Source organism: Hemitrygon akajei, chromosome 4, assembly GCF_048418815.1.
Source record: "Hemitrygon akajei chromosome 4, sHemAka1.3, whole genome shotgun sequence".
Lineage (NCBI taxonomy): Eukaryota > Metazoa > Chordata > Chondrichthyes > Myliobatiformes > Dasyatidae > Hemitrygon > Hemitrygon akajei.
In genome coordinates, this window is record NC_133127.1 from 76,805,713 (window position 1) to 76,833,155 (window position 27,443).

Sequence of the window (27,443 nt, forward strand, 5' to 3'; positions counted from 1 at the left end):
CATTATCTCAAATATACACTTTTTACTCAAGTGCATTCCAGCTTATTGGATTCAATACTGGGTTCAACAATTTATGGTGTTTCTACAATTCCCACTTGCATCTCCACGTTACACAACATTTATTTCATTCCCTTCTCCTCGGTTCTCCCCCTAATTTGATGATCGGTCATCAACCACAAATGCTGAGCTGGACTGACTGTCTACAGTTCCACTGAGAATCACCAGTCACCTGCACTCCACTGTTCAATGAATCTGCAGCTTCCTTCCTCTCCCTACTGTGACAAGGGGTACTGTAGATCAGATGTTAGCACACTGAGCCCCTGCTTCACTGCTGGACCCACCACTGAAATGGCCACCATACCAGCAGCACTCGCATTCGTTGTGAAATCAAATCAATGGCCATTAAAAGGCAATCTTAATTACATTTTTATTTATTTTTCTCTGGAGAGAAGTAATGTGTTTAAAATGTTTTCTTAATTTATTTCATCCTGGATTGAAAGCCTCCAAAAAAGGCCAAGCCACAGGGGCCACTGAAAGCATATGTTGCTACAGGATTAGCACCTGGATCGAACACAGATGGCAGGGTAGATCAAACACCATCCTGCCCAGGAACTATTCTTCTCCTAAAGTGCTCTCTGAACTGCAAAATATTTCTGCATTTTCTGTTTTTCTTCTGGGGCAGAAGATACAAACCGGGAGAGCACATACCACCTGCTCAGGTTTAGCTTATTCTCCACCATTATCAGAATCTTGAATGAACTTCTCATTCGCGAGGTGAACTCTAACTTTTTGTCTCCCAGTCTACTACGTCATGATCCTTGTATTTTGTCTTCCTGCGCTGTACCTTTTCTGTAACCCTAACACTATCTTCTGCATTTGGTTTAACTTTTGCTACCTCAATGTACATATTTGTGTACGGAATGATCTGTCTAGTTGACATGTAGATGTAAGTTATCACGGTACCTGTGACAACAGTACCCAATATCTTCTTTGTTTCTCTCCCACTTGGAGCTCAGTTAATTTAAAGCATGCTGAGGCCACATATTGAGAATGAAATGTGTCAAAGCAAATCCATTGATAAAAATCTGCTAAAATTTACATAAAGGATTTCTGAATTCTATCATCTTCACTCCCCTAAAAAAGTCAGATAATTGTGCTCAACTCAAATGGGGGGAAATTGCTTTATAGAGCACCTTCAATCTATCTGTCATAATTGCCAAGATCGTCTGGTGACCAGCCATTTTAATTCCACTTTTCATTCCTACACCGACATGTCCACCCATGGCTTCTTCTGCTGCCAAGTTGAGGCCAGACACAGATCACAGCAGTAACACCTTACATTCTGCCTTGGTCAGCTTCATCTAGCTGGCATTAACATCCATTTTTCTAACTTATGCTAACCAGTCTCCTGGTCCCCATCACCATATCTCTCTCTTCTCCCTTACTCTCTCAATCTGCCCATCACCCTCACCTCCTTGTTCCACTGTCCTCTCCACTCAGCTGCCATCTTCTTCAGCTGTTTGTTACTTCCACCTATCACCTCCCAGCTCCTTACATCATTCCCGCCCTCCCCTCCCGCACCTGTCTATCACCACCTCCCCCGACCTGGATCCACCTATCATCCGCCAGCTCTTGCTGCACTCTTCCCCCCCCCCCCCCCACCTTTTTATTTCTGACCACCTTTTCTCTCTTTCCAGTTCTAATGGGGGCTCTTGATGCAGAGCATCAACTGTCCATTTCCCTCCAAAAAGAGGCTGCCTGACCCGCTGTGTTCCTCCAGATCTTTTATGTGTCGTTCCTGATCATTATAGCACACTCCAAGTAATATACGGCAATATAAAGAACGGTCACTATCTCCAGAACATTCCTAAATGAAGAAAGATTCTTCTTGAAACAGCTAAGGCGCAACAGTGTGGGGTGGATCTTAAACACAAGAGATTTTGCAGACGCTAGGAATCTTGAACAACGCACACAAAGTACTGGAGAAACTCAGCATGTCAGGCAACATCTATGGAGGGGATAAACACTCGATATTTCAAACTGAGACCCTTCATCAGGTCTGGAAAGAAAGGGGGCAGAAACCAGAGGACGTTGGAGGGAGGGGAAGAAGTATAAGCTGGCAGGTGATAGGTGAGACCAGGTGAGGGGGAAGGTGAGTGGGTGGGTGGCAGAGGGGTGATGAAGTAAGAGGCTGGAAGTGATAGGTAGAAGAAATAAAGGGGCAGAAAAAGGAGGAAGCTGATAGGAGCAGAGTGGACTATGAGAGAAAGGGAAGGAGGGGTTAATCAGAAGGAGATGATGGGCAGGTGAGAAAAGGGGTGAGAGGGTGACCAGAATGGGAAATGGACAAAGAGAGAGGGGGGGGGACACAAATTAGAGAAATCATTGTTCATGCCATCATCAGGTCAGAGGGGCAGCACCTCTTATCCCGGGTGGAATACAAGGTGCTGCCAGAGTTCGGCCTCATCGTGGCAGTAGAGGAGGCCATGGTTCGACATGTCAGAAGGAGAATGGGAAGTTGTGTTGAAATGGGTAGCCACCAGAACATGTTTGACAAAGCGGTTCCCCCAATCTGCATCAGGTCTCTCTGATGTAGGAGGCTGCACCGGATACAATCGGTGACTCTGACAGACTCGGAATGTGGACCTTGGGGTAGATCTGGGAAGAATAGAATGGCCACACAAAATTTATGAACGTGGCCCTAAAGAGACTGTTCACACAGCTAATGTAACTGCAGCCATCCACCAAGATATTGACAAGACTGGATGAGACAGCAAAGTGGAAAGTCTGAAAATTTACAGCGTGTTATTAGGGAGTGCCACTGAACAGCATTTTTCCTTGGTGGCAGGAGAGTTTAAAAGCCTCCAATAGCACTGACAGACTATTTACATAAGTTAATGTTTAGATTTACGAGATGTAAAACATAAAAGGAGACATCGATGGTACATATCTGTAGCCAATGCATGGACTGGATTCCAATTATTTAAAACTAAAATTACCAGAATAGGACTGTGTACCTACCCTATCAATTAGCTTGCCTCAGACAGGAAAACTATGAGTGTTCATGCAGAGTCATAGCACGGGCAATTTAACAAAATTATTCCTTGCAACCTCCTTAGCATTTACAAAATGTGTAATGAAAATGCAGCTTTGGTATTATTATTCAAATCGGGTCAATTACAATTGATGTTGGACTAGAAGTTGATTTGCTATTGATCTTTAACAAAGACAGACAATAAATGAGATTCTATTAATTCTTTCAATGGGAACCTGCTGCCAAAAAGAGAGTGATAAAGGAATCTGAACCTTTAGATATAACAATCATGTTAATATTCTTAGACCTTACACTAATAACTACAAGTACCAAAGGTCAAGATTCATCAAAATTGGGCTTCAGGCTTCTTCTGAAATAACTTCAAGTTATGGATGCTGATCAAGTTCTCAATGTAGCTGTGAAGCTTACTAAGGACCTGTCTGATGTGTTTTGGAGAAAGTGGTGAAGAGCCAGCAGCCTGAAATGTAGTTGTAGAGTCAAAGCTCAAAGTAGAATTTATCAGAGTACATACACATCACCACATACAACTCTGAGATCCTTTTTCCTGTGAGCATACTTAACAAATCCAGAGAAGCTGAGGATGTTATTATGCTGCCCAGGTAGCAAAACTTGTTGACAGCATTGAGACAAGTGTCATCAATGAGGACAGTTGGTTCTTCGTAGCTTAAGCCAGGAGCCGGTTGGTACAAAACTTCCGTCTTTTTCAGGCTGATTGTCAGTCCGAAGCTTTCGGCTCCACTGGCAAAGCAACTGCTGATCTCCTGTAAGTCTTCGAGAGAGTGGGCAACCAGTGCGCGGTCATCAGCAAACTGTAGTTCACGTGCCACAATGTCCCTGAGTTTTGTTGTCGCTCTCAGTCTTGCGAGGTTGAGGAGCCCGCCATCAACCCTCGTTTGTAGGAAGACCCTGACTTCAGGTCTGATGTGGCATCCTGAAGAACAGCAGTGAAGAATAGTCCAAACAGAGTAGGAGCCAAAACACAACCCTGTTTTACAGTGTTGCTGATGGGAAGTGGGTCTGCCAACTCACCACACATGTTGATGTGGTCTTCCATGCCTTTGTGGAATGGACGAATGATGTTGGTTAGGTGTGGGGGCAACGGAATTTTGGTAGCAGCTTCCACAGGCCATCTCTACCAACAGTGTCAAAGGCTTTGGTTAGATCAACAAATGTGACAGAGAGACTTTTCTGCTACTCAACACATTTCTCTTGGAGCTGCCTCAGTGAGAAGATCATGTCCACTGTAGTACGACCTGGTTGAAAACCACGCTGGCTTTCTGGAAGAATGTTGTCACTGATGTTGGACAGCAAGTGTCTAAGGATGATCTTCGTGAGGCATTTTCCTGCAACTGACAGAAGAGAGATGCTTCGGTAATTTATTGCAGACTCTCTTGTCTCCCTTGTTCTTGTAGGTGGTCATGACTGATGCATCTATGAAGTCTTGTGATAGTTCTGCAGCTCCCCACGATTTTGTGTACAGCTGGTGCAGGCATGATGTCAGTGTGTTATCACCATACTGGTAGATCTCGGCTGCGATATTGTCAGACCCTGGTGCTTTGTTGGGTTTTAGCTGTTTGATGTCCTCGTTAAGAGTAGGGAGAGCATCTAGCTCGAATAGTATGGGTCACGGGTGTACTCTGCCCAGTGCTTCATCGGTGATGGTTCCTGGTCTGTTCAGCAGCTCGTGGAAGTGTTCTTGCCGTCTATTCACGTGCTCTAACTTCTCAGTGAAGATGGATGTACTATCCTTGCTCGGCAGTTGTGAGGTGCCTTGTTTTGATGGACCCTACACAACCTTGATTGCTTCATAGAAGCTTCTTGAGTCATTACAGTCAGCGAAGGCTTGTTCGCCCACCACTGGTCTTTCACAGCTCCGAGTAGCCTCTGCAAAGTTGATTTTGCCCTCAAAAGGGCACGTTTATTGGAACTTGAGAAGAAGAGCCTGGTGTGCAGCTGCCTTAGCTTTTAGAAGGTCTTGCCCAGACTCATCAAACCAGTCCTGATGCTTGCACTTGACTTCCCCAAGGTGTCCTGGGCAGAGCTGTATACCGTTTCTTTGAAGGCATTGAAGCTGAAAGATCTAGTTTGGTCACAGAACATCAGGTTGGCCACCAAGTGCAGGGCCGTTGTCATATCAGCCTTGCTATAGGGATGTGAGCTCATATCAGAGTCACTTATGCCAGCTTGACCAACTGCAGCAGCGTCACCTACGTTCTCACTTAGCAAGACAAGTTCTCCAATACCGAGGTCCTCTCTCGAGCCGGAGTGCCAGCAGTTTCAACCTTGGTGATGTCAGCCCAACTGCGCTGGGCAGGACATGTTGTCAGAATGCCTGACGGAAGACTGCCCAAGGACACCTTGTACAGCCAACTGTCCAGTGGTTCCCGAAAACGAGGAGGCCAGCGACTACGGTATAAGGATGTTCTGCAAAGGAGCCTCAAGAAAGCTGACGTTGCCCCATCAACATGGGAGGATCTGGCTCAAGATCGCTCACAGTGGAGGGACAGCATCAGAAAAGGTGTGGACTCTGTCGATAACAAGCTCCTAGAGGCAACAGAGGAAAGGCACAGGAAGCGCCACAACAGAGCTTCTGCCCCTGCGGCCCCTCCAGGCCTCACCTGCCAAGTATGTGGCAAACAGTGCCTGTCAGGGATTGGCCTGTACAGCCATTCCAGGACGCACATATCAAACCCCACTAACTGACTGAAAGGAACCATCATCATCCTATGGGATGGATAGCCAGAGAGAGACTTAACAAATCCATAGAACAGTAACTGTAAACAGGATCAATGAACAACACGTGTGCAGATGCAAACATAAATCTAAATAAATAGCAACAGCCAGTGCAGGAACACGCTTGCTGTCCCTGATTCCACATCCCTGCAGTTTACAAGTAAGTTTTTTTCTCCCTCTTGCAATTAGTTCTTTAAGGTTAAGCAGAAAGCCCACATGTGAGGAAAAAAAAGAACTAAACAGAGCAGGCCTTGTGCAAGCTCTGGCTTCCAGGGGATTTATGTAAAAAGTTCAAGCACTTCATTCATGCATGTAAGGGGCAATGTATTGTGGTTGGCCCCAAGGAACACTGGGCATTACATGAAATATTCCTTTTACGCTCCATTTTGCACAGCAGAACCCCAATTTCACCTTTGCCTGTCCTAAATACAGTAAACTTCAAATACAACATGAAATGGTGTGGCAACAATTTCCACTTTACAGCAGAGGTTATTCCAGGGCATATGCTATTTCTGGGTTTTTTTTAACCAATCTCCTGGCACAGTTACAGCAGGAAATCCGGCAAAACCCACCGTACCAGCACCACCTCCACTCACCAAATCGATGAATTCTTGGGCTCTGTTAAATAAATATTATGCAACAGCTGACAAAGAAGGTAATAGTTAAAATTTAATACTAAGTTAATGGTTACCTACATACCGATATATAAAAATTGAAACACAAATTAGCATGGCAGTGCAAGTGTGCCCAAGCAGATAGTAATCACTTGTTCTCACCCCATCCCCCCTACAATCAACAAGTTATCTACGCAAAATGAAGGACACAGGAAAATGGGATTGACAATCTTGTACGACCTTTGCGATTCTATCTAAGTGATAATGCCTGCCACAGGAACATTAGCAATGGAGATACTGGATTAATGGCAGACAACCCGCAGTACTGCTGTAGAGTGTTGCTCATTTTTAGAATTAAAATCAGAATCAGGTTTATTATCACCAGCAAGTGTCATGGAATTTGTTAACTTAGCAGCAGCAGCTCAATGGAATATATAGTATAGAAAGAAATGAAATAATAAAATAATGATAATAAATCAATTACAGTATACGTATATTGAATAGATTTAAAATCGTGCAAAAAACAGAAATAACATATATATTTTAAAAATGAGATAATGTCCAAGGGTTCAATGTCCATTTAGGAACTGGGTGGCAGAGGGGAAGCAGCTGTTCCTGAATTGCTGAGTGTGTGCCTTCAGGCTTCTGTATCTCCTTCCTGATGGTAACCGTGAGAAAAGGGCATGCCCTGGGTGCTGGAGGTCCTTAATAATGGACACTGCCTTTCTGAGACACCGCTCCTTGAAGATGTCCTGGGTACTTTGTAGGCTAGTGCCCAAGATGCAGCTTGTTTCTGTCCTGTGCAGTAGCCCCTCCACACCAGACGGTGTATTTGTTGACACACCAAATCTCTTCAAACTCCTAATGAAGTATAGTCACTGTCAAGCCTTCTTTATAAATGCACCAATAGGAAAGATCTTGGCCCAAAACGCCAACTGTTTATTCTTTTTCATAAATGCTGCCTGGCCCTTCTGAGTTGCTTCAGCATGTTGTGTGTGTTGCCTGGGTTTCCAGCATCTGCAGATTCCCTCGTGTTTGTACAGTGGTAGATAAACCAGATTTTGATGAATAGCAGAGCAGGCTTGAAGAATCAGACGGCCTACTCTTGCCTCGTTTCTGATTCTCTAATCAGGAAAGGAGGATTTTTAACAAAAATACATCTTTTAGATCAAATGAAACTGAGTACTGTAACTTGAAAATAAAATGGAAAAAACATTGGATGATATTAAGAAAAATGACATGCACGTTAAATCAAAAAGAGCTTAACTATCATTAAATCTTGTCGAGATAGCACTGGCGCATATGGTGGCGTTTGCAGGTAGCGCACAAAACCACTAGATACTCTATTAGACATACATCTGAACTACAATCACTGAAATCTGCAGCCTGTAATTTCTCTTTAAGAAATGATAGATAGATAGATAGATAGATAGATAGATAGATACTTTATTCATCCCCATGGGGAAATTCAACTTTTTTTCCGATGTCCCATACACTTGTTGTAGCAAAACTAATTACATACAATACTTAACTCAGTAAAAAAAATATGATATACATCTAAATCACCGTCTCAAAAAGCATTAATAATAGCTTTTAAAAAGTTCTTAAGTCCTGGCGGTAGAATTGTAAAGCCTAATGGCATTGGGGAGTATTGACCTCTTCAACCTGTCTGAGGAGCATTGCATCGATAGTAACCTGTCACTGAAACTGCTTCTCTGTCTCTGGATGGTGCTATGTAGAGGATGTTCAGAGTTTTCCATAATTGACCGTAGCCTACTCAGCACCCTTCGCTCAGCTACCGATGTTAAACTCTCCAGTACTTTGCCCACGACAGAGCCCGCCTTCCTTACCAGCTTATTAAGACGTGAGGCGTCCCTCTTCTTAATGCTTCCTCCCCAACACGCCACCACAAAGAGGGCGCTCTCCACAACTGACCTATAGAACATCTTCAGCATCTCACTACAGACATTGAATGACGCCAACCTTCTTAGGAAGTACATTCGACTCTGTGCCTTCCTGCACAAGGCATCTGTGTTGGCAGTCCAGTCTAGCTTCTCATCTAACTGTACTCCCAGATACTTGTAGGTCTTGTACTTTTGAACCATCTAAATGAATTAGCGATTTTATGATCTCCTGAAGGATTTGGTGAACTTGATTCTCAAAAATACAGTTACATACATTGCCAGGGCAGCCATCACAGGGGGCAAATACAGCACCAAGGCCCGAGAAGGGGGATACGAACTCGTGCTGAGCTCCGTTACACCGTGCCGATTAAAGCGCTAGGCCAGTTTAAAGCTTCGCGGCCTGAGGGCAGGAAATGAACAGAGTTCAGCACCATCTGCTTGCTTTTGACCCATCTCCTCTCACTACTACCATCAGGTGGAAGGTGTAAGATTCTTGTGTCCCAACGCTGCCAGGTTCAGAAGCAGCTGTTGTCTTGCAGCCACTGGGCTCCTGGACCAGTTTCTCTCACCTCAGCACTGAACGGACTCTACACTGGGGACTCACTGTCAGGAACTCTGCAGTTCAACTTCCGGTTAAGGTGGCACTACCAAACGCATGCAACAGTGCATCTTTAGTTAAAAAATAAGAAATTTGATTTAAACCATCACTCTAAACACCTTTCCTGAGGTAAATTATGTTAAATTATTGCCACAAACAGTGAAGGGGTGAGTGATGACGAGGTGAGTTCAGGGGATGTGCTGTGTTGCAGAGTCAATGCAGATGGAGGAAGCAACTCGGAGAGAAGAGGTCGAGGCAGAGGAGTTCTGATGCCCGTACAACTGGCCCGGGTGCGAGGTTGGATCGCTTTGGGCCCCAAGCTGACTCGAAAAGCTTGAGAGCAGCTTCAAACTGGGCAGCAAAATCTGGGCCCGGACACTGAACAGTGTGGTCTAGGCCCCGAGCCCTTTGCAGTAGCAAGGTCCTAGTGCGAGGTATGATCCCCGGTTTAGAGTATTTAAACATTGGCTCAAATCGGAGGCAAGAGCTAATTTCACTCACTCTTCACAATATTCACTACTCTCTCCAGTGCGTTGGAGCCTTTCACTGTTCCACTGTTTGGACAATTTAAACACAGACCCATATGGACTCCTCTCTCCATGGCACTAAGGCTATGAAGACTGTCCCGGCGGCTGTGCTCTGTGCCCGCTACTATAATGAACTGATAAGAGAGGCTTTGGGCCTACTCCGAGCTGCTCCAGGGTTTGGATCTGAGGACTCAATTTGGTTTGGAAGTTGCCGTTTGCTTCAATTGTTTGCATGATTTGTTCTTTTTTTCCCTTTTCCCTTGCACATCAGGTGTTGGTCTTTTATTTTTACTTTTTTTCTTTAACTGGATTCTTTCAGGTTTCTTGCTTTGTGGCTGTCTGTAAGCAAACAAATCTCAAGGTTGTATAATTTAAACATTCTTTGACAATAAATGTACTTTGAATGTTCTATATATTATTTGTTTACATTTTTAAAATATTATTTGCATGATTTGTTCCCTTTTGCACAATGGATGTTTGTCAGTATTTGTTGCATGTGCTTTGTCATGGGTTGTTTTGTGTTTGTGTTTTGTGGGTGCCTGGAAGAAGATGAATCTCAAGATTGTACTGTATATGGTATACATACTTTGATAATAAATTTGAACTTTGAAATCCTACCTTATAAATTAAACAGGAAAAGAAATGCTCTCTTCCGAGTAAAATTTAACCAAGGGCTTGAAGTGGTCAACTAAGTTTACTTAGCTTCTGAACAGCATTCAAACCAGATTACCAGTGTGTCCAACACAGTGAGTGGATTGGGACTAAGACCCAGGGGAAATGTGCCATCTGAGGTGGGTCACATCAAAACATTAAAAGCAATTACACAGGAGCATACTCAAATTACATTTAAAAAGAACACAATCATTGGCTTTATTTGCATTCACACGATACAATGGTTGACTTTATAAACAATATTTAACTTTTACAAATGAAACACAAATAACAAATTAACAATTAAAACAAAATAGCACATACAGTAGAGCAGGAGAAATTTATGCTTGGAAATTCCATCCCCTAGCCGAACATTTTTGCATGCTGTACAATAGTATTTTATCAAATGAAATCAGGTACTAAAGACACTTCCCTAAATTAGACGGAGTCCTCAACATGTGTGATGTCAAATACAAAATCAGCACGCCCAGCTCACGTTGGCTCTACTCTAGTAAAATAGTTTTGTGAAAATAAGCCATTTAGTCTCACACCTTCAAAGCAGGTCTTCGATGGAAGTCAGGGAGGCTCCAGCATTAACTAAAGGGAGGCCCGACTAAGTAGGTGATTCTGAGGTGACCAACTCACATGGATAGGTTCTTCTGAAAGTGTTCTTCCTCAATGGTCACATCCACTGGTCTCCTGCTTCCCCTTGTTCCTGTGTCATCACTAAACTGCCACATCCACAACCATCTCCGCAAACTCTCCCAACCTTCTCTCTGACTGACATTTCTGAGATTATTTCACAGATGAGCCCACCCAATCTTGAAATTCTCCCCACATGATCACTGACGAACATCGACCTGCACCTCCACACAACCATGCCGGACCATCATTTCCACCAGCGTCATCCCTCCCTTGATCTTCTCCCTGACAATTATCTTCCCAAACAACCCTTCCCAAACTCTCTCTGCTCACCACAAACAGCCTTGGTCCTTTCACTCTGCATTGGTGGAAACAGTGGGAGAAAGGTTACTGAAGATCTAATGTGCAAGTTGTAATGGTACTGTCAAGTCGGAGTTCTTGCTCTCCTTTGAACATGTGCAGTTTCCCCACTTGAAAGGGACTGAATACACCTACCCGAAGGTTTTTAACCGGATTCCACTCAATGACCAAACAACTTCCCTGTTTTTCTCCCCTTTTTTATTTTTCTCAAGTGCGGCAGTTGATAGTTCTTAGTTATTAGTCAGTAGTCATAAGTCATAAATAATCAATCATAAGTCAGTCATTAGTCTAGTCATAAGTCATTGGGCATTAGTCGTAAGTCATAAGGCATAAGTCATTAGGCACTAGGCATAAGATAAAAAACTGGCTGCCTCTTGGACTTCGCAGACGAATTTGGACCTGCACCTCCATTTCTCTACCAGACCGTTATGGTTCCAAACCGGGCGAACTCTCTCGAAGGTTCACGAGCTCTTCTTAAGCCTCACGCCATTTGCGAGAAGTGCCTGCGTGCGGTGATCCCCGTGGCAGAGTTAACCCAAACGCAGTGACAGCAGTGCTCTTTTCCATGAACAGTTTCAACTGAAGTTCAGCATCGTACCGTGGATTCCAACGCTGCTCCCGGACTGCGTTGTGACATTGCGGGGTCCACCCAAATGTTTCGGGCAGAAACAGCCCTCAGGCAGTAGGTTCCATCCGGTCTGTTGGCGAATTCTTGCTCTTACTTCTAAATTTTATTTTCTTTTGCCTCTAGGTCCCAATACTTCCTAGAAACTCAAGTTTGACTTGATGGGTACAATGCATTTGGCCTCAGGGAGAAGGAACTATCACTGCTAGGAGCCTCAGGACAAAAAAAAATCCAGTAAATTACAATTTCCTATCTATATTTGTCTTGGAGTGCAAATACTTTAGTTCTCCTAGGAGCATGAGAGAGGGTTGGGGTGGGGAGAAGTGGAACTGAGGGAGGATGGGAAGAGGCTCAGGGGGCACCAATGGAGAAGAGGTTCTGGGATGAGGGGCCAAGAGAAAGGTTTATGAGAGAGTCTTGCCTGAGTGAAGAAGGGTACTCATGCCTGAGGCTACCCATATGCATATGCAGATGTTTGTACTGACATGGTCTTGCACACATGTTCATTTACACACACACATATTAACATCCAGGCAGCAGAGCCTGTTCTCCTGCCATCTTGGACCTCCTTGAAAAAAGACCAAGGCCTCGGTCTCCAGCCTGTATAGTAACTGGTGTGTAAAAGCCTCCTCCCTCACAGATCACCACTGCTCTTCAAAATTAAGTTCAGGAGCTGGAACTTCACAAAGCACATGGGCAACCCCAACCGCAACATGGCCTCACTAATGTGGACCGAGTACCCAGAACCACTGACATCGACAGAGGCAATGACAGATATGGCTAGATCAAAGAAGCGAGTGGGGTAGGAAGGGGAATGGGTGGGCTTTGCCATCAAGAATAGGTTTGTCTGGTATTTCAGTAATTCTCTTTGTGGAATCTCACGATAGTTATCAATGCACAGGTCCCAACCCTAGAAGTTTGGAAGAAGCCGAGATGATCTTGTACTCCAGGAATGCTGCAAATACTACACAGTGTGACACCAAATAAACACATCGACATGTTTGCACGTAATGCCTCAGCATCTCTTTTTCCATAGATTACTGCCAGTTTCATTGAGAGACTACAGGGAAGTATCCTCATGAAACTACATTAATGTTAAGTTGAGCACCACCTAGCAGGTTCAATCAAGGACTCTTTTGCACTTCCTCCTTCTTAACTACATCTCTTTTCACTCGGGGTTTCTTACCTCAAGACAAGCTGCAACATGACATCCTCGCAATTCAGACTGATGAGGGTTCTGAACAGAGCCAGAGAAACGACACACAACTAGGAGGGAAGTTTAAAACAAAAATCACCCTTTAACTTTACAGACATTTGCATAAATGAAAATACTTTGGTTTATGACGACCTGAAAAATTAGAAGTTTTAATAAATTCCTATAATGGAAAATGTTAAAGAGCCTAAAATTGAGAATATGAAAACAGGACACTTAGAAAATATTAACTGGATTAGATAAAGTCCTCATGAATTTATGAAAGGGAAATCAAGACTGGCAAAGTTATTGGAGTAGTCCTTACAGATGTAATTGGTATAATTCATCAGGGAGGACCAATTAATATGGTGTGGTTTGCTTTCTCTACTGACAACTGCTTCCTGAAATCATGCAGTCATAAATTTGATCAAAGACATAAGAGGTACTGCAGATGCTAGAAATCTAGAGCAATACACACACAATGTGCTGGAGGAGACCATCAGGGTCTTGGCCTGAAACGTCGACCGTTTATTCCCATCCATAGATGCTGGTTGGCCTGCTGAGCTCCTCCAGCACATCGTGTGTGTGGCTCATCAATTTTAATCAAGTTCACCACTAATTTCCATCCTGCTCTCAAATTCACATGATCATTTCTGACACTTCTCTGCCTTTTTTGGATCCCTTTGTCACCTTCTCAGAAGACAAGCTATCCACTAACATTTGCTATAAATTCATCGACACCCACAGCTTCCTAGGCTATACATTTCACACCCAATCTCTTCTAAGGACGCCATCCCCTTCTCCCAGTTTCTGCATCTGCCCTCAAGATAAAGCCTTCTATTAATTATATGAACAATATTTAGTCAATTGTAGAGCTGGAGAAGATAAAGAGCAGGAAGAAATAAAGTTCATTTCATATTCTGATGAAATACCGCGGACCTGAAACTACTTGACCCAGTGAACTAGCAATTTCTGCTTCAATGACAATTTTAAGCAAAATAGGACAAAAATTTTCATCATGATTTCTTTCTTTGTGAAGAAGGAAATGCCCCCTCTATTCTGGTCTGTGCAGGGTGTACTCACTTTCAGTGTGGCATGGGTTACCGCACATTTATGGACAAGAAACTTGGCTACATTTCCCCTTATTCAGTTCAGACATTGAAACTAATGTCCTGTCCCTAGTGTCTCCACAGCAGAGGAAATAAATCTGACAGATGAGTGACAGGACTTGTTAATCTGTGGCTTCAGAATCTTGGATTTCTAATTACTTAATGATGGTTGAAATTGTGTGGAAGGAAGGGCATCAGCTGGGTACTCCGTCACATACAGTTAAGGGAGACCTTACCCGAAAGGGGGTGTTAATTCGACTGACGAGCGTGTCTAAAATCGGCACGTTCTCATGCTCGTGCAACAGAATGAAGCTCAGGAAGGTCTGCAACATTGCAGGCTCCGAGATGCTGCGGAGGAACAGATCCAAGTACGCTGTCGTAGTCATAACCTCTTCTACGGTGGTCTGAAATCGAACAAAGAACCACATCAGTGATAAAGGGAATGCACAGCTTAAACACACCCCAGAGCTGCAGACAATCCTCACTACTCAGTGGCATAGATCTGTGTGTGGATGAGGTAAAGTGAGGCAAACCCCTCACTCACCTCTCCAACTGTTTATGTCCATTTACATTAACATCAAATTATCATAGTATTGTGTTTCTAACACACAGGTGCCTGTAGCTCTATCAGCAGAGGCCTTTTATCATTCAACATCCAGGGGAATACTTCCCAGTCAAGTTCAGAACAACTATGTAACAGAATGGAGGGCACATGAAACCATTACATACAAATATGTCCCCCCACCCACCGTCTGTGTTAAGTTGGACACAAGAACCATTTAGCACATGATTACGTGTTTCCACTATTGAAGTGTCACCTACTGGGAACTGGAAGCACCATTTCCGGTGTCATTGTCCACTGTCATTATCTACTTTACACCATAAATTGAATCACACAGTCACAGCCTGCAGGTTTCATTTCTCACTCAAGTAGCACAAGGATTATACGACACATCAAGTCAAAAACCATCCTATCCAAGAGTTTCAGCCCAAAATGTCAACTGTACTCTTTTCCATAAATGCTGCCCCGGTCTGCTGAGTTCCTCCGGGGGGGGGTGTACACGTCTGTCTGGGATTTCCAACGTCTGCAGATTTTCTCGTTTGTCAAGAATTAAAGGACCCCGCTGGGACATCATATTTGTAAGCAATGTCTTAATATTTATTTGCTGGGGGGGGAGGGGGAAAGGAGGGGGGAAGAGGGGGGCAGAGGAGCAAGGCGGGGAAGAGGGTTGAAGGCCCTCTCACTTCATTTTGATAATGGAAACGCACATCTCTGTGTTCCCATCCTCACTCCACCTGCTTGTACTCCAGGCTCCTGCTTCCATCCCCAAATACTCATTTCATGCCCCATTGACCCCACCCCACACCTCACCACCAGAAGCCTCAGTTTGTCTCTCATCCCAAACCACAGTCACTGTTCTCAAGAACAATGAGTCAGCTTACAGAGAGGAGGTGCAGCAGCTAACAGACTGGTGCAGAGCCAACAACCTGTCTCTTAATGTGAACAAAAGAGATGGTTGTCGACTTCAGGAGGGCACGGAGCAATCACTCCTCGCTGAACATCGACGGCTCCTCAGTAGACATTGTAAAGAGCACCAAATTTCTTGGTGTTCACCTGGCGGAGAATCTCACCTGGTCCATAGCAAAGAAAACCCAGGCTGAGGAAAGTCAATCTCCCACCACCCCCCCATCCTCATCACATCCTACAGGGGTTGTATTGAGAACATCCTGAGCAGCTGCATCACTGCCTGGTTCAGAAATTGCACCATCTCGGATCGCAAGACCCTGCAGTGGATAGTGAGGTCAGCTGAGAAGATCTCTTCCCGCCATCACAGACATTTACACTACTGAAACCTTGCCCTATTGTCCTGTTTATTATTTATTGTAACGCCTGCACTGTTTTTGTGCACTTTACGCAGTTCTGTGTAGGTCTGTAGTCTAGTGTAGCTTTTTCTGTGTTGTTTTTTTACATAGTTCAGTCTAGTTTTTGTACTGTGTCATGTAACACCATGGTCCTGAAAAACGTTGTCTCATTTTTACTATGTACTGTACCAGCAGTTATGGTCGAAATGACAATAAAAGTGACTTGACTTGACTTGAAACAAATAGATTTTATATAACACCTTAGTGCGTCACAGGAATGCTCCCTATAAAAACTGGAGATATTAGGACAGATACCCAAAAGCCTCTTGACAGAAAAAACTTTTAAGTTTCAGAGGAAATTTGGGAAGAGAGTTGAGAGATTGATGGAGAGGAAATTCCAAAGCTTCAGGTTTTAGCAGCTGAAGTGTTGCTTCCATGGTGACACGATTAAAAGTGGCATCAAGCATGGAGCCAAAGTTGGAGAAGCACAGAGCTCACAGAGGTTTAGATTCTTTTATCTACTCATTTTTCAGGCAGTGAAAGTCAGGGTGGGGCCATCCCTAGAAGCCCTAGACAAGATACTGGTGTGTCCCTTTAACAGGTGGTGTTATTCAATAGGAAGGTACTGGTCTTTGATTAGCCCATGTGATCACAGAATTATGTCAAGTGACCAACAGCTTCTGATAGGTGCTGAGGAGACAAAGCTAGATAACACCCCGATAAAACTAGAGGACATAGATTTAGGATAAGGTGGGAAGAGATTCAGAGAAGATCCTTCTTCGCCCAGAGAGTGGCTGGAAATGGGTTGCTGACAGCATTAACAAGTGACAACATACACACGGCGGTGCGATGCAGCTTGCAGCGGCCACTCCGGAGCTGATTATCTGCTATTTGTGAAGTGGGGTGCAATCATAATCGATTGAAAACGGACGTGGGAGCACGGAGGAACATCGTGAAATCTCCAGGAAGACCTTCTTCGTTGCTGCTGCTGTGAGGTCCGGTACTCTGCTGGGAAGAACAGGCCCCCAGTCCTCGGGGTCGCGTTGCCGATGGCCGTTGGTGGGGCCGTCTTAATACACTCGGCAGAGGATGGTGCTCGGAGAAGCTGTGCCAGAGGGGATGGTCGTCGGTTTGGAGGTTCGACGGACTCGGCGCTGCGGTCAGGTCGCTTTCAGTGTGTGCTGCGTCTGCGAGGCTGGGTTCGACGGAGCTTTCATTGTGTGCTGCGTCTGCGAGGCTGAGTCGGGTGGCACCGTGGAAGTCCATAGAGGGGGTATTCCCTTCTGCTGCCGGTGTGGGATGGTGAGTCTGTTGAGACCCTGGGGACTTGTGGAAACTGTGTGGTGATTTCTTTTGAACTTATAGTCCTTCAACATCTTTGGACTATTTTTACTGTGCCCATGGTCTGTTTTTTTAAATCAATTATGCTATTGTTTGCACTGTTGTAACTATACGTTGTAACTATGTGGTTTTGTGCAGGTCTTGTAGCTTTAGTTTTTGGTCTTGTTTGTCTGGTGGATTTGGGGCTCCTTTCCGGGGAACGCGCTAAGACGGTAGCGCGATAGTAATACGCAGCAGCCTCTCCGGACTCTGGATTGGGGATTGCCAAATGTTACGTGGATTTTCTGGTGAAGTCTGTTTTGTCATATGCTTTTGTGATATCATTCTGGAGGAACGTTATCTCATTTTTTAACTGCATTGCATTTGTGGTTTCTAAACGACAAATAAACAGAATCTGAATGGAGGATTGTGAACCAAGTGCTAGACCATGGGGTTAGTATGGGGTCAATGTTGATGAGTTGGGGCTGAATGGCCTGTTTCCATTCTGTACAATTCCACGATTCTATGAAGGGAGTCGATGGCTAAAATTCTGTTCTTTAGAAGATACCAAACACAGCACCATTGCCTCAGTAGAAATCAGGAGAGGTTTGGTGGTGGAGGGGTGTGCAAGCCAAGGATCTTTCTTGATCATATCTGAGCAAATATTTCTGGAGCACTGAGAGCTACCATTGTAGATCTGCAATCACACAGTGGAGTGGGTTATCCATTTCGACTTCACCTGGAGATCATCACCGTCACAGGAGTCACCCGTGTGAATCTGCATGCTCTTCCCATCTCCATGTAGATTTCCTCTGGGTGCTCCTGTTCCTCCCACATCTCAGAGGCGTGCAGATTTGTAAGAAAATTGACCACAGTAAAATGTGCCACCATTCTGCCCCTCCCCTCCCCCCACCCCCCAGTGTGTAGTGAGTGACAGAATCTGGGGCCAGCTGATGGGAATATAACTGGGATTACATTCATCAACACTCAGTGGCCACTTCATAAGCCACTCCTGTACTTAATAAAGTGGCACAGAGTGTATGTTCATGGTCTTCTGCTGCTGTAGTCCATCCAATTCAAGGTCGATGTATTCTGCATTCTGGTCTCCTGCACACCTCTGTTGTAACATGTGAGTTACCATCAACTTCCTACCAACTTTAACCAGTCTGGACATTCTCCTCTGACCTCTTTAATTTACGTATTTTCACCCACAAAGCTGCTGCTCGCTGGATGATTTTTTTTTGTCTTTTACACCATTTTCTGTAAACTCTAGAGACTGTTGTGAAGTTTGAGATACTCAAACTACCCCATCTGGCACCAACAATCATTCCACAAAGTCAGTTATATTACATTACTTCACCATTCTGAGGTTCGGTCTGAACAACTCGACCTTTTGACCAAGTCTGCACAGAGTTGCTGCCACATGATCAGCATTTTAGATATTAGCATTAAAGAGCAGGTGGACAGGTGTACCTAATAAAGTGGCCACTGAACTCAAGATTAATGTAAAATACAAACATGTGGAAATCTGCAGATGCTAGAAATTCAAGCAACACACACAAAATGTTGGTGGAACGCAGCAGGCCAGGCAGCATCTATGGGAAGAAGTACAGTCAACGTTTCAGGCCGAGACCCTTCGTCAGGACTAACAAAAAGTCTCTCTTCTTTCAGTTAGTCCTAATGAAGGGTCTAGGCCCGAAACGTCAACTGTACTTCTTCCTACAGATGCTGTCTGGCCTGCTGCGTTCCACCAACATTTTGTGTGTGTTGCTTAATGTAAAATAGAAGTGTGTATAAAATATTTCAGTAATATTTGAGTGATATTGTAAATATATTAAGCATTCTTATTTGTTCAAATAATTAACGGGCTACATGTATAAATATGTCATAGCTGTGCACCTTGCTTAAAGTAAACAAAGTCAGACTCATATTTTGGATTCCCATGTCTTCCTTTGAATTAGTTTGATGTTTTGAAGTTACAAAACATAACAATGGCGACAAGGATAGGACTGGAAAAATTGAGGGTAAAATAGCGTCCAATGAAAATGCCACATCCAGGTTTTCCAAAGCCCTTCTGGTTCCTTATACCATCTGTGTTAAAGCAGCCAGTGAACTAGATCGCAGGAGACTGAAGGAACTCTTCCCAAAGTTGAGTGGAGTCCATGGGCAACTGCGGTGGTCCCAGTGGCTAAGAAGAATGTGTCTGTCAGAATTTGTGGTGACTTCAAGGTCACCATCAACCCAGAACTGAAAGTTCATCAATACCCTCTACCCAGGACAGAGGATATCTTTACAAACCTGTCTGGAGGGAACCACTTCAGCAAGGTGGACTTAACTGAGGCCTACCTACAGATGAAGATGGAAGAAAAGTCCTAAGTGTTTCTCCATATGATCACTGACAAAGGGCTTTATCACTATAATGGGCTTATTTTTGGAGTAGCATCTGCACCTGCACTCTGGCAGAAAGCTGTGGACCAGGTGCTGCAAGGCTGCCCAGGCACTCCGTGTTACTTACAAGGATGACAAGAAATATCTCCAAAACGTCGTCACTGTTAAAAAGAATAGAGGATTATGGGCTTAGAGCATGACGTGACAAGCATTATTTACTGTGCTTACACCACTGACGCACAAGTGTGTTGAAAAAATTCAGGCAGTGGTGGATGCCCCAAGGCCCAAGGACATGTCACAGTCGTGTCCTTTTTAGGATTTGTCAATTACTGTAGAGGTTCCTGCCAAACCTGGCTCCTATGCTCTACCCTTTGAACTCATTACTACAGATCAGGAAGAGATGGCAATGGACAAAGCAGTGTGAGGTGGCTTTCAGAAAGATAAAGGAAAATGATGACATTAGACAATGTACTTGTACATGATCCACATCATCCAGTGCAGCTTGCCTCTGATACTTTGCCTTATGGTAAGGTAGGGGTGCAGTCATGTCACACGTTATGAGTGATGGAAGTGAATGTCCCATAGCCTTTGCATCCCGTTCCCTTATCGCTGCAGAGAAAAATTGCGCACAGATTGACAGAGAGGCTTTGGACTCTGGCTTGGGGTGTAAAACGCCTTAACCTGTATTTGTTTGGGAGAGTTTACCCTCATTACTGATCATCAACCACTAGAGTCCATTTTCAACATACAGAAGGGTGTTCCACCTACAGCAACAGCACAAATGCAGAGATGGGATCTCTTTCTTTGACACAATTACGTGCTGGAAATCAAGAGGACAACCAATCATGGAGGTGCTGATGGATTATCCCATTCACTCTTGCAAAATTAAATGCGGGAAAAATTTACAAAAGAGTACACTCCTCTTGACATATTCTCCCTAATGTAAATAGAAAGTCTTTCTATTAAAGCAGAGATGATCCAAAAGGAAACCAGAAAAGACCCAACACCGTTACAGGTCTACATGGCCACCCAAAATGGCTGGAATGCCCAGCAGAAACTCATGCTCCCTCATTTTTTTTTACCAGCACCGGGATGAACTTGCACTTGGCAGAGGTTGCCTTGTGTGGGGATTGAGAGTTGCACCATCCAAGCTGAGAGCTACTGTAACTGCTGGAGGAGCTACATGCTGGGCATCTAGGCCTGGTTAAAATGAACGCGTTGGCTCAAAGCCACGTCTTGTGGCCTGGGATAGATCAGCAGATCAAGCAGCTTGTCTTGCGCTGTGTAGGTTGCCAAGAGAAATGCCCATCCACCCCTGGGAATGGCCTGCATTGCCCTGGCAAAGGGATTTTGCCAGACACACATTTCTTGGTAGTAATGGATGACCAGAAGTGATCCCAATAGCCTCCACTACAGCCTCGCACACTGCTGACGTGCTGAGAAGCCTCTTTGCAAGGACTGGTGTTCCAGAACACTTAGTCAGTGACAATGGAGCACAGTCTGTGGTGGAACCGTTTCAATCATTCCTAAAAATGAATAAGACATATTACATCTGCACCATACCACCCAGTGGTTAAGTTTGACTAGAGTCTAAAGATCACACTGCGAGCAATGTCAGCAGAGTACTCTGCACTGACACTGAATCAGAATCTCCCCAACTTCCTCCTTGCATATCACAAGCAGCACACACCACAATCAACAACCCACCAACCATGCTGGTCCTGAGTCATCCCTTGCATTCACGCTTGGATCTCCTCAACCCCAATCTCAGAAGGAGTATGTAGGACGAACAGCTGAGTCAAACTGGAGACTCCTCAAGCAAGGAGGTTTGATGTTTCGTTCCTTGACCAGCAGCCCTGACGAGGAACTAGAGATTATCAAAACTGGGTACTCGGAAAGGTTAAGGACGGAACAGGACCACTCTCTTACACAGTAGAGGTTGTTTCTTATATCATCTGGAGGCAACACGTTGATCAGTTGAGGACAGCAGAATCAATTGTTAGAGTAGAAAGGTGGCCAGGTCTGTCAGAAGCACTTCCTGTCATCCCAGAGTCAGCTCCTACAACCACCATGGAGGAGGCCCCAGAACTGAGGCTGTTTAACAGTCACATGTCTCACCTGCCAAGCAGAGTGATTCTCCCTTGTCAGTAAAGACATTATCCCACAAGAGTAACAAATCCTACACAGCAATTAAATTGGTAGGTCGGAATAGGACAATTTAAATGTGCTATGCTGTGGATGTCTGCATAGCATTTGTATTGTATAGTATTTTGTGCAAATGGTTGAGATGCATTCTATATTGAGGTGGAGTTTGTAGCTGAGCAGGGAGGAGTGTTGTGTATTTACAAACCCCATTTCCAGAAAAGTTGGGATACTTTCCAAAATGCAATTAAAACAAAAATCTGTGGTATGTTAATTCACATGAACCTTTATTTAACTGACAAAAGTACAAAGAAAAGATTTTCAATAGTTTTACTGACCAACTTAATTGTATTTTGTAAATATACACAAATTTAGAATTTGATGGCTGCAACACACTCAACAAAAGTTGGGACAGAGGCATGTTTACCATTGTGTTACATCACCTTTCCTTTTAATAACACTTTTTAATCATTTTGGAACTGAGGATGCTAATTGTAGTAGATTTGCAAATGGAAATTTTGTCCATTCTTGCTTGATATAAGACTTCAGCTGCTCAACAGTCCGTAATCTCCGTTGTCTGATTCTCCTCTTCATGATGCGCCATACATTTTCAATAGGAGATAGATCTGGACTGGCAGCAGGCCAGTCAAGCATACGCACTCTGTGTCTATAAAGCCACGCTGTTGTAGCCCGTGCAGAATGTGGTCTGGCATTGTCCTGCTGAAATAAGCATGGACGTCCCGGGAAGAGACGTCGCCTTGATGGCAACATCTCTCTCTCTAAAATGCTAATATACGCCTCAGAGTCAATGGTACCTTCACATACATGCAACTCACCCATGCCGTGGGCACTGATGCACCCCCATACCATCACAGATGCTGGCTTTTGCACCTTTCGCTGATAACAATCAGGATGGTCATTTTCATCTTTGGCACGGAGAACTCGACGCCCGTTTTTTCCGAAAACTAGCTGAAGCGTGGACTCATCTGACCACAGCACACGGTTCCACAGTCTTTCGGTCCATCTGAGATGAGCTCGGGCCCAGAGAACTCGCCGGTGTTTCTGCATAGAGTTGATGTATGGCTTCCTCCTTGCGTAATACAGTTTCAAGTCGCATTTCTGGATGCAGCGACGGACTGTGTTAAGTGACAATGGTTTTCCGAAGTACTCCCAAGCCCAGGTGGCTATAATTGGCACAGTAGCATGACGGTTTCTTTGGCAGTGCCGCCTGAGGGCTCGAAGATCACGTGCATTCAACAGTGGTTTCTGACCTTGCCCTTTACGCACTGAGATGTCTCTGAATCTTTTCACAATATTATGTACTGTAGATGTTGAAAGACCTAAATTCTCTGCAATCTTGCGTTGGGAAATGTTCCTTTTGAACTGACTAACAATTCTCTCACGAATTTTGGCACAAAGGGGTGAGCTACGACCCATCCTTGCTTGCAAAGACTGAGCCTTTGATGGACGCTACTTTTATACCCAGTCATGATACCTCACCTGCTACCAATTAGCCTGCTTAATGTGGAGTCTTCCAAACCGGTGTTACTTGAATATTCTGTGCACTTTTCAATCTTATTTTAACTCTGTCCCAACTTTTGTTGAGTGTGTTGCAGCCATCAAATTCTAAATTTGTGTATATTTACAAAATACAATTAAGTTGGTCAGTAAAACTATTGAAAATCTTTTCTTTGTACTTTTGTCAGTTAAATAATGGTTCACGTGAATTAACACATCACAGATTTTTGTTTTTATTGCATTTCGGAAAATATCCCAACTTTTCTGGAAATGGGGTTTGTAATATTTCAGTAATATTGTAAATATATTGGTTGATTTAGTATTCTTGCTCGTTTAAATAATTCATTACGGGTTACATGTATCAATATGTGAATAGTATGCATCATCGCACTACCACGTGATACGGGTGCACCTCGCTTAAAGTAAACACGAAGTTAGACTCATATTTTGGGCTCCTGTGTCCTTTGAATTAGTTTAATGTTTTGAAGTTACAAAGAAATACAAGTTGCTACACACACACACACACACACACACACACACACACACACACACACACACACACACACACACACACACACACACACACACACACACACACACACACACACACACACACACACGTACATATATTCAGACTGGGTTTTTCTATTCTATCTTTCGCAGCTGCTCTTCTGAAAAGCTGGTGTTTACGCAAGCACGAGCGCTGTTCACCCTTGCCCAGCTGACTGTTCCTCGTACGCAAGCTGTGCATAGAGAAACGGGTAGTTACTGCAAGCCATCCTGGTGCGCATTTCTCCCTTCCTAATCCAGGTACGCTGGAATACTATTATCATCATCACTCATCAGCCAACTAAGAAGAGAAAAACTCAGTCACAAATTTCATCTTGAAACTTCAGGAAAGATTTTATAGTTTGATGTGCAATTAACAGTTTCTCTCCAGAAGCCACTGAAGTGTTGCAATCTAGTTCCATAGATGCCAGCAGTTCACCTTTTCCTTGTAATACTAAATCAAGAACAATAGCTTTATTGTTGACTAATAATTCAGAAAGGTATATACCTTTTTGGATTATCAGACAAGACAATAAAGCAAGAACCTACTACACAGAATTTAATATTATTTCACAGAGGTTAGAATACCCATGGAAGAAGTCATAGAAGTCGCAAGCCCTGCCAAATGCCTATTTCTACATTCCACCCAGGTAAAACATTTTACAGTGTAGTTAACTCTTACAAAATTTGTATAGGAATTCACGGCATACATCGTACTAACTTTGTGAAGTGCAGGAGCCATGACAGGCACGAGGAATCCATTGTAGATATAGTTCACAAGCTGATTCTTTATCAAGGGATGAGCCACCTAAATCAGAAGCACAGATTGCAACATTAAACAAATAGTTGAAGAAATACCCAACATACCTACAACCAGCCCTCTTTCATCAAAGCCCAACAAAACAAGAAAGCACTTCAAAAATTTACCGGATCTTCCAAATTAGGAATAAGGACAGTGCAGCTGTTTTTAATCTTACTTGGTGGTCTGGTCATTCTATCCAAAAATAGAATTCTGTTGAAATTCTGACATCAATTTTCTTACTTGTATCCAGAACCATATCCCGGATATGGCAGCAAAAAGCTTTTTGACCTCAGCAGTGACTGTCTAATAGGTGTAATAATAACAGGGTTGTTGTGGTGGGAGATTTTAACTTCCCAAATATCGACTGGCATGTCCCTAGAGTGAGGGGTTTAGATGGGGTGGAGTTTGTTAGGTGTGTTCAGGAAGGTTTCTTGACACAATATGCAGATTAGCCTACAAGAGGAGAGGCCGTACTTGATCTGGGATTGGGAAATGAAGCTGAAAAGTTGGAAAAAAAAAGTTGAATTTCCCCATGGGGATGAATAAAGTATCTATCTATCTATCTATCTGATCAGGTGTCAAATCTCTCAGTGGGAGAGCATTTTGGAGTTAGTGATCACAATTCTGTCTCCTTTACCATAGCATTGGAGAGGGAAAGGAACAGACAATTTAGTAATGAGTTCAATATTTTAATGAGAAATATAAGGCTATCAGGCAGGAACTTGGAAGCATAAATTGGAAACAGATGTTCTCAGGGAAACGTACAGAAGAAATATTGTGTGGTGTTCTGCATAGGTACTTTCCAATGACACAGGGAAAGGATGGTAGGGTACAGGAACCGTGGTGTACAAAGGCTGTCGTAAATCTAGTCAAGGAGAAAAGAAGAGCTTACGAAAGGCTGTAAAAACTAGGTAATGATAGAGATCTAGAAGATTATAAGGTTAGCAAGAAGGAGCTCAAGAATGAAATTAGGAGAGTCAGAAGGGGCCATGAGAAGGCCTTGGTGGACAGAATTAAGGAAAACTCCAAGGCATTCTATACGTATGTGAAGAGCAAGAGGATAAGACATGAGGGAATGGGACCAATTAAGTGTGACAGTGAAAAAGTGTGTATGGAACCAGAGGAGAGCAGAGGTACTTAATGAATACTTTGCTTCAGTATTCACTACAGAAAAGGATCTTGACGACTGTAGGGAAGACTTACAGTGGACTGAAAAGCTTGAGCATGTAGATATTAAGGAAGAGGATGTGTTGCAGCTTTTGGAAAGCATCAAGTTGGATAAGTCACCGGAACCAGACGGGATGTATGCCAGGCTACTGTGGGAGGCGAGGGAGGAGATTGCTGAGCCTCTGGCGATGATCTTTGCATCATCAATGGGGACGGGAGAGGTTCTGGAGGATTGGAGGGTTGCAGATGTTGTTCCATTATTTAAGAAAGGGAATAGAGATAGCCCAGGAAATTATAGACCAGTGAGTCTTACTTCACTGGTTGGTAAGTTGATGGAGAAGATCCTAAGGGGTAGGATTTATGAACATTTGGAGAGGCATAATATGATTAGGAATAGTCAGCATGGCTTTGTTAAAGGCAGGTCGTGCCTTACAAGCTTGATTGAATTTTTTGAGGATGTGACTAAACACACTGATGAAGGTAGAGCCATAGATGTAGTGTATATGGATTTCAGCAAGGTATTTGATAAGGTACCCCATGCAAGACTTACTGAGAAAGTAAGGAGGCACGGGATCGAAGGAGACATTGCTTTGTGGATACAGAACTGGCTTGCCCACAGAAGGCGAAGAGTGGCTGTAGATGGGTCATATTCTGCATGGAGGTCGGTGACCAGTGGTGTGCCTCAGGGATCTGTTCTGGGATCCCTACTGTTTGTGATTTTTATAAATGACCTGGATGAGGAAGTTGAAGGATGGGTTAGTAAATTTGCTGATGACACAAAGATTGGGGGTGTTGTGGATCATGAGGAGGGCTGTCAGAGGTTACAGCAGGATACTGATAGGATGCAAAACTGGGCTGAGAAGTGGCAGATGGAGTTCAACCCAGATAAGTGTGAAGTGGTTCATTTTGGTAGGTCAAATATGATGGCAGAATATAGTATTAATGGTAAGACTCTTGGCAGTGTGGACTCTGTGGTTAAGAAGGCGTACGGTGTATAGGCCTTCATCAATCATGGGATTGAGTTTAGGAGCTGAGAGGTGATGTTGCAGCTATATAGGACCCTGGACAGACCCCATTTGGAGTACTGTGTTCAATTCTGGTCGCCTTACTACAGGAAGGATGTGGAAACCATAGAAAGGGTGCAGAGGAGATTTACAAGGATGTTGCCTGGATTGGGAAGCATGCCTTATGAGAACAGGTTGAGTGAACTCGGCCTTTTCTCCTTGGAGCGACAGAGGATGAGAGTTGACCTGATAGAGGTGTATAAGATAATGAGAGGCATTGATCGTGTGGATAGTCAGAGGCTTTTTCCCAGGGCTGAAATGGCTAACATGAGAAGGCACAGTTTTAAGGTGCTTGGAGTAGGTACAGAGGTGATGTCAGGGTTAAGTTTTTTTTAATGCAGAGTGGTGAGTGCGTGGAATGGGCTGCTGGCAACGGTGGTAGAGGCAGAAATGATAGGGTCTTTTAAGAGGCTCCTGGATAGGTACATGGAGCTTAGAAAAATAGAGGGCTATGGGTAACCCTAGGTAATTTCTAAGGTAAGGACATGTTGGGCACAACTTTGTGGGCAAAAGGGCCTGTATTGTGCTGTAGGTTTTCTATGTTTCTAATTTTGATTGTGCTCAGATTAGCTAAAAGCTAAGCAAGTGTTAAACTTCCCCATACTATATTGCACCAAAAT

The 27,443-nt window shown here is 43.8% G+C and overlaps 1 protein-coding gene across 1 annotated transcript in view; it reads right to left on the reverse strand.

The window, feature by feature from the left end:
• Window positions 1–27,443, reverse strand: part of fhip1aa (FHF complex subunit HOOK interacting protein 1Aa) — a 141,532-nt gene that overhangs the window by 33,989 nt on the left and 80,100 nt on the right. Inside the window, exons 5-7 of the mRNA XM_073042908.1 lie at window positions 24,512–24,598; window positions 14,247–14,414; window positions 12,896–12,975 (exon numbers count right to left, since the gene is read on the reverse strand). Of these exons, the coding sequence (XP_072899009.1) occupies window positions 12,896–12,975; window positions 14,247–14,414; window positions 24,512–24,598 (335 nt within the window). The remainder of the gene's footprint in view (window positions 1–12,895; window positions 12,976–14,246; window positions 14,415–24,511; window positions 24,599–27,443) is intronic.